The following is a 12,027-nucleotide window of genomic DNA, read 5'->3' as shown; positions in this document are numbered from 1 at the left end:
CAGTGGGGTGGGTCAGTGGCATGATTGAGAGAAACCCTTGCAAAACTACAACTCCCAGGATTCCGTAGCACTGAGCTATGGGTCCCAGACAGCAAAGAGAAACGTCCTGATCCAAAGCAATGCCTGTTTACATTGAGGGATCCTGTGAGCTGCAGTTTGGCATGGCACCAGCACTCTCTGGTTTGGGTCCTTGTAAAACTAGACCTCCCAGGATTCTATAGCATGTAGTTTGGCAGAGGAGGCGAAAGGCCTAGCAAACTATATCACTCAGGTTCCCATAGCATTGAGCTGTTGCAAAGTCGCAGGGATTCTATGGGATGGTGGGAGTTGTAGTTTGGAAAGGCACCAGCACTCTTGGGCAGAGGGGTGAAAGGCCTTGCAAACCCCTAACTCTCAAGTTAATAATTATTAGCATTAGTATTATTTAAGATGGCCCTGGATCATGGAAATATCAATGATATTCCATGTTAAATCCTATGGCTTTTCCGTTTGTCGCCCTCCTGTGGACAGAAGAATATTGCACTTGCCTTCAGATTGTGATTCTTTGCCCTCTGCTGCCATCAAATGGCCAGGTAGGGAAGTGCAGCCTCAGTGTTTTATTTCTCTCCAAAGGATCCCATAATGTAAACAGGCATGGCTATGGGTCAGGGACTATGTCTTTGCTGTCTAAAAACCATAGCTCAGTGCTACAGAATCCTGGGAGTTGTAGTTTTGCAAGGGCTTCTCTCAAGCTGACTCACCCCACTGCAACGGTGCAACGGAGGCTCATTTTGGCTCCACTTTCAATTGCCGTGGCTGCGTGCTGTGGGCCCCTGGGATCTGTAGTTTGCTGTGGTCTCATTGCTCTCTGATCGGGGGCGATGCAGTGCGTCTCCCTCTGGAACTTCTATGGCACATTGCTATGGAATCATGACAGCTGTAGTTTGGCAGAGAAGGTGAAAGCCCTTGGGAAACTACACCTCCTAGGCTCCCATAGCATTGTGCTGTCGCAAAGTTGCAGAGGTTTCATGGGACGGTGGGAGTTGTCATTTGGCAAGGGACCAGCACTCTTGGGCAGAGGGCGTGAAAATCCTTTCAAACCTCTAACTCCCAAGATTATTATTATTAGTATTAGTATTATTTTAAACTGTCATCAATAAAATATCAATGAGTGGGAAACTGCGCCCCCGTTATATTTCAATGCTATGGTAGCCTGGGAGGTGTAGTTTTCCAAGGCCTATCGCCTCCTCTGCCAAACTACAGCTTCTGGGATTTAATAGCAATGTGCCGTAGAAGTTCCATAGTGCATCACCCCCTATCAGAGAGCCATGGGACCACGGCAAACTGCAGATCCCAGAGGCCACAGCACCAAGCCATGGCAATGGGACGGGGTGCCAAACCATCCCTACATTGCACCGTCGCAGTGGGGCGAGTCAGTGGCATGATTGAGAGAAGCCCTTGCAAAACTACAACTCCCAGGATTCCGTAGCACTGAGCTATGGGTCCCAGACAGCAAAGAGAAACTTCCTGACCCATAGCCATGCCTGTCTACATTGAAGGATCCTTTGGAGGGAAATATAACCTTAATAATAATAATAATAATAAAACTTTATTTATACCCCGCCACCATCTCCCCAACGGGGATTCGGGGCGGCTTACATGGGGCCATGCCCAGAACAGTACAATATAGCAAAATATAAAAACAACATATCATAATACAATTAAACAATACAATAACGTCAGGAGAGAATGCTTCTGGAACATGGCCACACAGCCCGAAAGACACACAACAACCCTGTGATCCTGGCCATGAAAGCCTTCGACAACACAATACAATAAATAATCATGTACCTTGAGGAAGCAGTTCCCAATCTGGCCATTTGATGGCAGCAGAGGGCTAGGAATCAGAATCTGAAGGCAAGTGCAATATTCTTCTGTCCACAGGAGGGCGACAAACGGAAAAGCCATAGGGTTTAACATGGAATATCATTGATATTTCCTTGATCCAGGGCCATCTTAAATAATACTAATACTAATAATAATAATCTTGGGAGTTAGTGGTTTGCAAGGCCTTTCACCCCCTCTGCCCAAGAATGCAGGTGCCTTGTCAAACTACAACTTCCACCATCCCATGTAACCTCTGCAACCTTGCAACCGCACAATACTATGGCCATGTTCCTGAAGCATTCCCTCCTGACGTTTCGCCCACATTTATGGCAGGCATTCTCAGAGGTTGTGAGGTATTTTGGAAAACTAAGCAAACTACACCTCCCAGGCTTTACCGATCTGTGGAATAATGTCCAGGGTGAGAGAAAGATCTCTTGTCTTGGAGACAAGTGTCAATGTTGCCATTGGCCACCTTGATTAGCATTGAATGGACTTGCAGCTTCGAAGACTGGCTGCTTTCCTGCCTCGGGAAATCCTTTGTTGTGAGGCATTAGCTGGCCCTGATTGTTTCCTGTTTGGAATTCCATCGCAATGTGACGTAGAAGTTCCAGTGGGAGTCATACTGCATCACCCCCGATCAGACAATAGTGAGACCACGACAAACTACAGATCCCAGGGGCCCACAGCACAGAGCAATAGCAATAGGAAGTGGTGCCAAAACCACTTATTATTTTACAGAATAATAATACTAACACTAAAAATAATAAGAAGAAAAAAATGGCTATCCCTAGGTTTAATAAATACGGATCGGCTTGAAATGTATGTGCTTCTGCGTACTAAATTCGAACCCGGGTTCTTGATCCATATCCAGTTTTAGATCAGACAAGGGCAAACTTGGGCCCTCCAGGTGTTTTGGACTCCAACTCGGGTGAGTCAGTCGCATGATTGAGAGAAGCCCTTGCAAAACTACAACTCCCAGGATTCCGTAGCACTGAGCTATGGGTCCCAGACAGCTAAGAAAAACTACCTGACCCAAAGCCATGCCTGTCTGCATTGTGGGATCCTTTGGAGAGAAATAAAACACTGCGGCTGCACTTCCCTACCTGGCCATTTGATGGCAGCAGAGAGCAAAGAATCACAATCTGAAGCCAAGTGCAATATTCTTCTGTCCACAGGAGGGCGACAAACGGAAAAGCCATTAGGACTTAATGTAATATTAATTGATATTTCTTTGAGCCATGACAGTTTAAAATAATACTAATACTAATAATAATAATCTTGGGAGTGAGAGGTTTGCAAGGCCTTTCACCTCCTCTGCCCAAGAGTGCTGGTGCCTTGCCAAACTACAACTCCCACCATCGCATACAGCCTCTACAACTCTGCAACATCTCAATGGATGGGGGCCTGGGAGACACAGTTTGCAAGGCCTTTCGCGTCCTCTGCCGAACTACACATCCCGGGATTCCGTAGCAATGTGCCGTAGAAGTTCCCGTGGGAGTCACAGTGCATCAGCCCCGATCAGAGAGCGATGAGACCACGGCAAGCGACAGATCCCAGGGGCCCAGCACATGGAGCCACGGCAATTGGAAGTGGGGACAACACGTCCCTTCATGGCACCGATGCGGTCGGGGGAGTCAGCGGCATGACTGAGACCAACCCTTGCAAAACTACAACTCCCAGGATTCCACAGCACTGAGCTATGGGGTTTCCACAGCAAAGAGAAACTTCCTGACCCAAAGCCATGCCTGTCTCCATTGAGGGCTCCTGGGAGTTGCAGTTTGGCAAGGCAGCAGCACTCTCTGGTTCGGACCCTTGCAAAACTAGACCTCCCAGGGTGCTATAGCATGTACTTTGGCAGAGGAGGCACAAGGCCCAGCAAAGTAGATCTCCCAGTGTGTTGTCCAAGGCTTTCATGGCTGGAATCACTGGGTTGTTGTGCATTTTCCGAGCTGTTTGGCCATGTTCCAGAAGCATTCTCTCCTGACGTTTCGCCCACATCTATGGCGGGCCTTCTCTGGCGAGAGGGGGCGGTCTAGAAATAATATTTTATTATTATTTTATTATTATTATTTTATTCTTATTGGAAAACTAAGCAAGGGAGGTTTATATCTCCTAGGCTCCAACGACATTGAGCTGTTGCAGAGGTCGTATGTGATGGTGGGAGTTGTAGTTTGACAAGGCACCGGCACTCTTGGGCAGAGGAGGCGAAAGACCTTGTAAAACTCTCACTCCCAGGATATTATTATTATTAGTATTCCTATTGTTACGTATTTAAATTTCCCAAGGCTCAAGGATAAAACAATGATATGGCAGGTTAGACCCTTATGGTTTGTCCCTTTGTTGCCAAAAAACCATGCCTGTCTACAGTGAGGGATCCTGGGAGTTGCAGTTTGGCAAGGCAGCAGCACTCTCTGGGTGGGGCCCTTGTAAAACTAGACCTCCCAGGGCCCTATAGCATGTAGTTTGGCAGAGGAGGCGAAAGGCCTAACAAACTATATCACTCAGGCTCCCATAGCATTGAGCTGATGCAAAGTTGCAGAGGTTTCATGGGATGGTGGGAGTTGTAGTTTGGCAAGGCACCGGCACTCTTGGGCAGAGGGGGTGAAATGCCTTGTAAACCTCTCACTCCCAAGATTATTATTATTAGTATTAGAATTATTTGAGATGGCCCTGGATCAAGGAAATATCAATTAATATTACATTAAGTCCTAATGGCTTTTCCGTTTGTCGCCCTCCTGTGGACAGAAGAATATTGCACTTGGCTGCAGATTGTAATTCTTAGCCCTCTGCTGCCATCAAATGGCCAGGTAGGGAAGTGCAGCCTCAGTGTTTTATTTCTCTCCAAAGGATCCCATAATGTAAACAGGCATGGCTATGGGTCAGATAGTTTCTCTTTGCTGTCTAAAAACCATAGCTCAGTACTACGGAATCCTGGGAGTTGTAGTTTTGCAAGGGCTTCTCTCAAGCTGACTCACCCCACTGCGACGGTGCAACGGAGGCTCATTTTGGCACCACTTTCAATTGCCGTGGCTGCGTGCTGTGGGCCCCTGGGATCTGTAGTTTGCTGTGGTCTCATTGCTCTCTGATCGGGGGCGATGCAGTGCGTCTCCCACTGGAACTTCTATGGCACATTGCTATGGAATCATGACAGCTGTAGTTTGGCAGAGAAGGTGAAAGCCCTTGGAAAACTACACCTCCCAGGCTATCATAGCATTAAGCACGACAGTGGTACATTTTAGTTACAAAGTTGTATGGGAGGCTGGGAGGTCTAGTTTAACATGGCCTTGGAAAACTACACCTCCCAGGGTCCCATAGCATTGTGCTGTTGCAAAGTTGCAGAGGTTGTATGGGAATATGGGAGTTGTAGTTTGGCAAGGCACCAGCACTCTTGGGCAGAGGGGTTGAAAGGCCTTGCAAACCTCTAACTCCCAAGATTATTTGTATTAGTATTATTTTAAAATGTCATGGCTCAAAGAAATATCAATGAGTGGGAAACTGCGCCCCTGTTATATTTCAATGCTATGGTAGCCTGGGAGGTGTAGTTTTCCAAGGCCTATCACCTCCTCTGCCAAACTACAGCTTCTGGGATTTAATAGCAATGTGCCGTAGAAGTTCCATAGTGCATCACCCCCTATCAGAGAGCCATGGGACCACGGCAAACTGCAGATCCCAGAGGCCACAGCACCAAGCCATGGCAATGGGACGGGGTGCCAAACCATCCCTACATTGCACCGTCGCAGTGGGGTGAGTCAGCGGCATGATTGAGAGAAGCCCTTGCAAAACTACAACTCCCAGGATTCCGTAGCACTGAGCTATGGGTCCCAGACAGCAAAGAAAAACTATCTGACCCATAGCCATGCCTGTTTACATTGTGGGATCCTTTGGAGAGAAATAAAACACTGAGGCTGCACTTCCCTCTCTGGCCGTTTGATGGCGGCAGAGGGCTAAGAATCACAATGTTAAGGCAAGTGCAATATTCCTCTGTCCACAGGAGGGCGACAAACGGAAAAGCCATAGGGTTTAACATGGAATAGCATTGATATTTCCTTGATCCAGGGTCATCTTAAATAATACTAATACTAATAATAATAATCTTGGGAGTTAGTGGTTTGCAAGGCCTTTCACCCCCTCTGCCCAAGAATGCCGGTGCCTTGTCAAACTACAACTTCCACCATCCCATGTAACCTCTGCAACCTTGCAACCGCACAATACTATGGCCATGTTCCTGAAGCATTCCCTCCTGACATTTCGCCCACATTTATGGCAGGCATCCTCAGAGGTTGTGAGGTATTTTGGAAAACTAAGCAAACTACACCTCCCAGGCTTTACCGATCTGTGGAATAATGTCCAGGGTGAGAGAAAGAACTCTTGTCTTGGAGACAAGTGTCAATGTTGCCATTGGCCACCTTGATTAGCATTGAATGGACTTGCAGCTTCGAAGACTGGCTGCATTCCTGCCTGGGGAAATCCTTTGTTGTGAGGCATTAGCTGGCCCTGATTGTTTCCTGTTTGGAATTCCATCGCAATGTGACGTAGAAGTTCCAGTGGGAGTCATACTGCATCACCCCCGATCAGACAATAGTGAGACCACGACAAACTACAGATCCCAGGGGCCCACAGCACAGAGCAATAGCAATAGGAAGTGGTGCCAAAACCACTTATTATTTTACAGAATAATAATACTAACACTAAAAATAATAAGAAGAAAAAAGATGGCTATCCCTAGGTTTAATAAATACAGATCGGCTTGAAATGTATGTGCTTCTGCGTACTAGATTCGAACCCGGGTTCTTGATCCATATCCAGTTTTAGATCAGACAAGGGCAAACTTGGGCCCTCCAAGTGTTTTGGACTCCAACTCGGGTGAGTCAGTCGCATGATTGAGAGAAGCCCTTGCAAAACTACAACTCCCAGGATTCCGTAGCACTGAGCTATGGGTCCCAGACAGCTAAGAAAAACTACCTGACCCAAAGCCATGCCTGTCTGCATTGTGGGATCCTTTGGAGAGAAATAAAACACTGAGGCTGCACTTCCCTACCTGGCCATTTGATGGCAGCAGAGAGCAAAGAATCACAATCTGAAGCCAAGTGCAATATTCTTCTGTCCACAGGAGGGCGACAAACGGAAAAGCCATTAGGACTTAATGTAATATTAATTGATATTTCTTTGAGCCATGACAGTTTAAAATAATACTAATACTAATAATAATAATCTTGGGAGTGAGAGGTTTGCAAGGCCTTTCACCTCCTCTGCCGAAGAGTGCTGGTGCCTTGCCAAACTACAACTCCCACCGTCCCATACAACCTATGCAACTCTGCAACATCTCAATGGATGGGGGCCTGGGAGACACAGTTTGCAAGGCCTTTCGCGTCCTCTGCCAACTACACATCCCGGGATTCCGTAGCAATGTGCCGTAGAAGTTCCCGTGGGAGTCACAGTGCATCAGCCCCGATCAGAGAGCGATGAGACCACGGCAAGCGACAGATCCCAGGGGCCCAGCACATGGAGCCACGGCAATTGGAAGTGGGGACAACACGTCCCTTCATGGCACCGATGCGGTCGGGGGAGTCAGCGGCATGACTGAGACCAACCCTTGCAAAACTACAACTCCCAGGATTCCACAGCACTGAGCTATGGGGTTTCCACAGCAAAGAGAAACTACCTGACCCAAAGCCATGCCTGTCTCCATTGAGGGCTCCTGGGAGTTGCAGTTTGGCATGGCACCAGCACTCCCTGGTTTGTGCCCTTGTAAAACTAGACCTCCTAGAGTTCTATAGCATGTAGTTTGGCGCAGGAGGCAACAGGCCTAGTGAACTATATCTCCCAGGCTCCCATAGCATTGAGCTGTTGCAGAGTTGCAGAGGTTGTATGGGATGGTGGAAGTTGTAGTTTGGCAAGGCACCGGCACTCTTGGGTAGAGGGCGTGAAAGTTCTTGCAAACCTCTCACTCCCAATAGTATTAGTATTAGTATTATTTAAGATTGCCATGACTCAATTCTGGGAGTTGGGAGTCCAAAACACCTGGAGGGCCCAAGTTTGCCCTTGCCTGATCTAGAACCGGATATGGATCTAGAACCCGGGTTCGAATCTAGTACGCCAAAGCACATACATTTCGAGCCGATCCATATTTATTAAACCTAGGGATAGCCATCTTTTTTCTTTTCATTCCATATAATTTTAAAAAAAATCTTTCTAGACTGTAATAGTGTTGTTAAATGTAGACATAGAAATGAAATAAAAGATCGGAAGCGGAAGTGCTCTTTCGGTTGGTTTCTAAAAAAAACCCTTAATGAAATAATAGTATAAATTAACTGGTTTGTGGACTGCAGTGCCCAGAATCCCCTGTCATGTCAATGCTGGGAGTTGCGACGCCAAAGCTCAGGATTTGGGGTGTGATGGTTCACTCCCAGGCGCTCTAGTTACAGAGTTTTAAGGCCGGGAGTTGTAGTTTTGTAGGCACCAGCACTCTTGGGCAGAGGACTTGAAAGGCTTTGCAAAACTCTATTATTTTTAGATTTATTATTATTATTATTATTATTATTATTATTCTGTAAAATTCCTATAATCATATATTAGGTGAATCCCTTTGCTGCCCTCCTGTGGACAAAATATTGCACTTGCCTTGAGATTCTGATTTGCTGTCCTTTGCTGCCATCAAGTGGCCAAATCGAGAATTACGCCTCTATATTATATTTCCCCCAATATTTCCTTACGATTCTGATCTGCAGTCCTTTGCTGCCCTCAAGTGGTCAGACACGAAAGAGCAGCCTTGAGTTTTATTTTCTGCCTAGAACCCATAACTTTTTGGGTTTTTTCCTTTCATTCTGCCTTCCTGCTTTCAGAGCAGCTTACAAATTATCATCATCATCATCATCATCGTTTAATTACTTATTAATCGCCCTCCATTTACGATGCTCTAGGCGATTTACAAAATAAAATTGTAAAGGATAAAAATACATACATAAAAATATTAATAAAATTAACATAGATTAAAAGCTCTAGTAAAGAGCCAGGTCTTGAGTGCGAGGGTAAAAGGCCCTAACTCACGCATGGTTCTCATATATATGACCTGAAAGCTGCCAGGTTCGAATCCCACCTGGGGAGAGTGTGGATGAGCTCCCTCTATCAGCTCCAGCTCCATGCGGGGACACGAGAGAAGCCTCCCACAAGGATGGTAAAAACATCAAAAACATCCGAGCGTCCCCTGGGCAACGTCCTTGCAGACGGCCAATTCTCTCACTCCAGAAGCAACTCCGGTTGCTCCTGACACGAAAAAATAAAATAAAATAAAAAATATATATGTATATATATTATATAGCATTATATATTACTATATTGTACTATACTATCATACTGTATTATTATTAATATCACATGTCATATATAATTAATATTATTATATTACCATTAGTATTATATTGTATTACATTATAATATAATTATCAATATTATATGTATATACAATATATATATTATGATATATTATATTTTATATTGGCCCCAGCTGGGAATTGTGCCCTTAGTGCAGCCCAGCATAATAATACAGTATCATCAATCAATCAATCAATCATATCAATCTCTCTCTTTCTTCCATAGGCTTCCCCTGGGTGTTGACCCCACGGCTGTCCGTTCTTCTCTCTCCCCGGAGGGCCTTCTGACGGTGGAGGCCCCGCTGCCCAAGCCGGCCTTGCAATCCGCCGAGATCAAGATCCCGGTCACCTTCGAGGCCCACGCACAGATCCCGCCGTCCGAGGCCAAGAAGCCCGCGGAAGGAGCCGCCAAATAAGGCCCAAGTGTCTCCCTTTTTCCTAAAAATCAAGACATGTCTGATTCGACGTGCGCCAATAAATTGTTTTTAAACCTGCCTGCCATTTAATATTAGAATCATAGGATCCTAGAGTTGCAAGGGACCCCAAAGACCATCAAGTCCAACCCCTTGCACCTATGCATGTATGTATGTATCTAAATGCATTAGAATAATAGGATCCTAGGGTTGGAAGGGACTTCAAAGGCCACCCAGTCTATCTCATCTGTCTATCTCATCTATCATCTATCAATATATCATCTATCTATCTTATCTATCTCATCTACCTATCTATATCTATCTATCTCTTTATCATCTATCTATCTCATCTATCAATCTATCTATCTATTTATTTATTTTTATTTATTTACAGCATTTATATTCCGCCCTTCTTTCTCACCCCGAAGGGGACTCAGGGCGGATCACATTACACATATAGGCAAACATTCAATGCCTTTTAACATAGAACAAAGACAAGACAAACATAGGCTCCGAGCGGGCCTCGAACTCATGATCTCCTGGTCAGAGTGATTCATTGCAGCTGGTTATCTATCATCTATCTCATCTGTCTGTCTGTGTATCTATCTATCATCTATCTATCTATCATCTATCTCATCTATCTATCTATCATCTATCTATCTATCTTCTATCTCTATCTATCTCATCTATCTATCTATCTATCTATCTATCTATCTATATCTATCTATCATCTATCTCATCTATCTATCTCATCTGTCTGTCTGTCTGTCTGTCTATCTATCTATCATCTATCTCATCTATCTATCTATCTATCTTCTATCTCATCTATCTATCATCTATCTATCTCATCTATCTATCTATCTATCTCATCTATCTATCTATCTATCTATATCTATCTATCATCTATCTCATCTATCTCATCTGTCTGTCTGTCTGTCTGTCTATCTATCTATCTATCTTCTATCTCATCTATCTATCATCTATCTATCTATCTATATCTATCTATCTATCTATCTATCTCATCTATCTATCTATCTATCTATCTATCTATATCTATCTATCTATCTATCTATCTCATCTATCTATCTCATCTGTCTGTCTGTCTGTCTGTCTATCTATCTATCATCTATCTCATCTATCTATCATCTATCTATCTATCTATCTATCTATCTATCTATATCTATCTATCATCTATCTCATCTATCTATCTCATCTGTCTGTCTGTCTGTCTGTCTATCTATCTATCATCTATCTCATCTATCTATCTATCTATCATCTATCTCATCTATCTCATCTGTCTGTCTGTCTATCTATCTATCTCTATCTATCTATCTATCTATCTATCATCTATCTATCATCTATCTCATCTATCTACCTCGTCTGTCTGTCTGTCTGTCTGTCTGTCTATCTATCTATCATCTATCTATCTATCTATCTATCTATCTATCTATCTATCTATCTATCTATCTATCTATCTATCATCTATCTCATCTATCTATCTCATCTGTCTGTCTATCTATCTATCTATCAATCATCTATCTCATCTATCTATCTATCTATCTCATGTATCTATCTCATCTATCATCTATCTATCTATCTATCTCATCTATCTATCTCATCTGTCTGTCTGTCTGTCTGTCTATCTATCTATCTTCTATCTCATCTATCTATCATCTATCTATCTATCTATCTATCTATATCTATCTATCATCTATCTCATCTATCTATCTCATCTGTCTGTCTGTCTGTCTGTCTATCTATCTATCATCTATCTCATCTATCTATCTATCTATCATCTATCTCATCTATCTCATCTGTCTGTCTGTCTATCTATCTATCATCTATCTATCTATCTATCATCTATCTCATCTATCTCATCTGTCTGTCTGTCTATCTATCTATCATCTATCTCATCTATCTCATCTGTCTGTCTGTCTATCTATCTATCATCTATCTCATCTATCTATCTATCTATCATCTATCTCATCTATCTCATCTGTCTGTCTGTCTATCTATCTATCATCTATCTCATCTATCTATCTATCTATCATCTATCATCTATCTCATCTATCTACCTCGTCTGTCTGTCTGTCTGTCTGTCTATCTATCTATCATCTATCTATCTATCTATCTATCTATCTATCTATCTATCTATCTATCTATCTATCTATCATCTATCTCATCTATCTATCTCATCTGTCTGTCTATCTATCTATCTATCAATCATCTATCTCATCTATCTATCTATCTATCTCATCTATCTATCTATCATCTCTCTCTCTATCATCTATCTATCTATGAATCCTGGAGTTGGAAGGGACTCCAAAGGCCATCCAGTCCAACCCACTGCATCTACGTATCTATTAATGTTATGTATG

The 12,027-nt window shown here is 43.7% G+C and overlaps 1 protein-coding gene across 1 annotated transcript in view; it reads left to right on the top strand.

Annotated features, from left to right (window-relative positions):
• Positions 1-9,730, top strand: part of hspb1 (heat shock protein family B (small) member 1) — an 88,076-nt gene extending 78,346 nt beyond the window's left edge. The window contains exon 3 of the mRNA XM_062960265.1: positions 9,463-9,730. Coding sequence (XP_062816335.1) covers positions 9,463-9,652 — 190 coding nt within the window. The 3' untranslated portion in view covers positions 9,653-9,730. The remainder of the gene's footprint in view (positions 1-9,462) is intronic.
• The last annotated feature ends 2,297 nt before the right edge of the window (positions 9,731-12,027 follow it).

Source organism: Anolis carolinensis, unplaced genomic scaffold, assembly GCF_035594765.1.
Source record: "Anolis carolinensis isolate JA03-04 unplaced genomic scaffold, rAnoCar3.1.pri scaffold_7, whole genome shotgun sequence".
Lineage (NCBI taxonomy): Eukaryota > Metazoa > Chordata > Lepidosauria > Squamata > Dactyloidae > Anolis > Anolis carolinensis.
The sequence above is the reverse complement of the archived record's forward strand: the minus strand, read 5'-3'. Positions and strand labels throughout refer to the sequence as shown.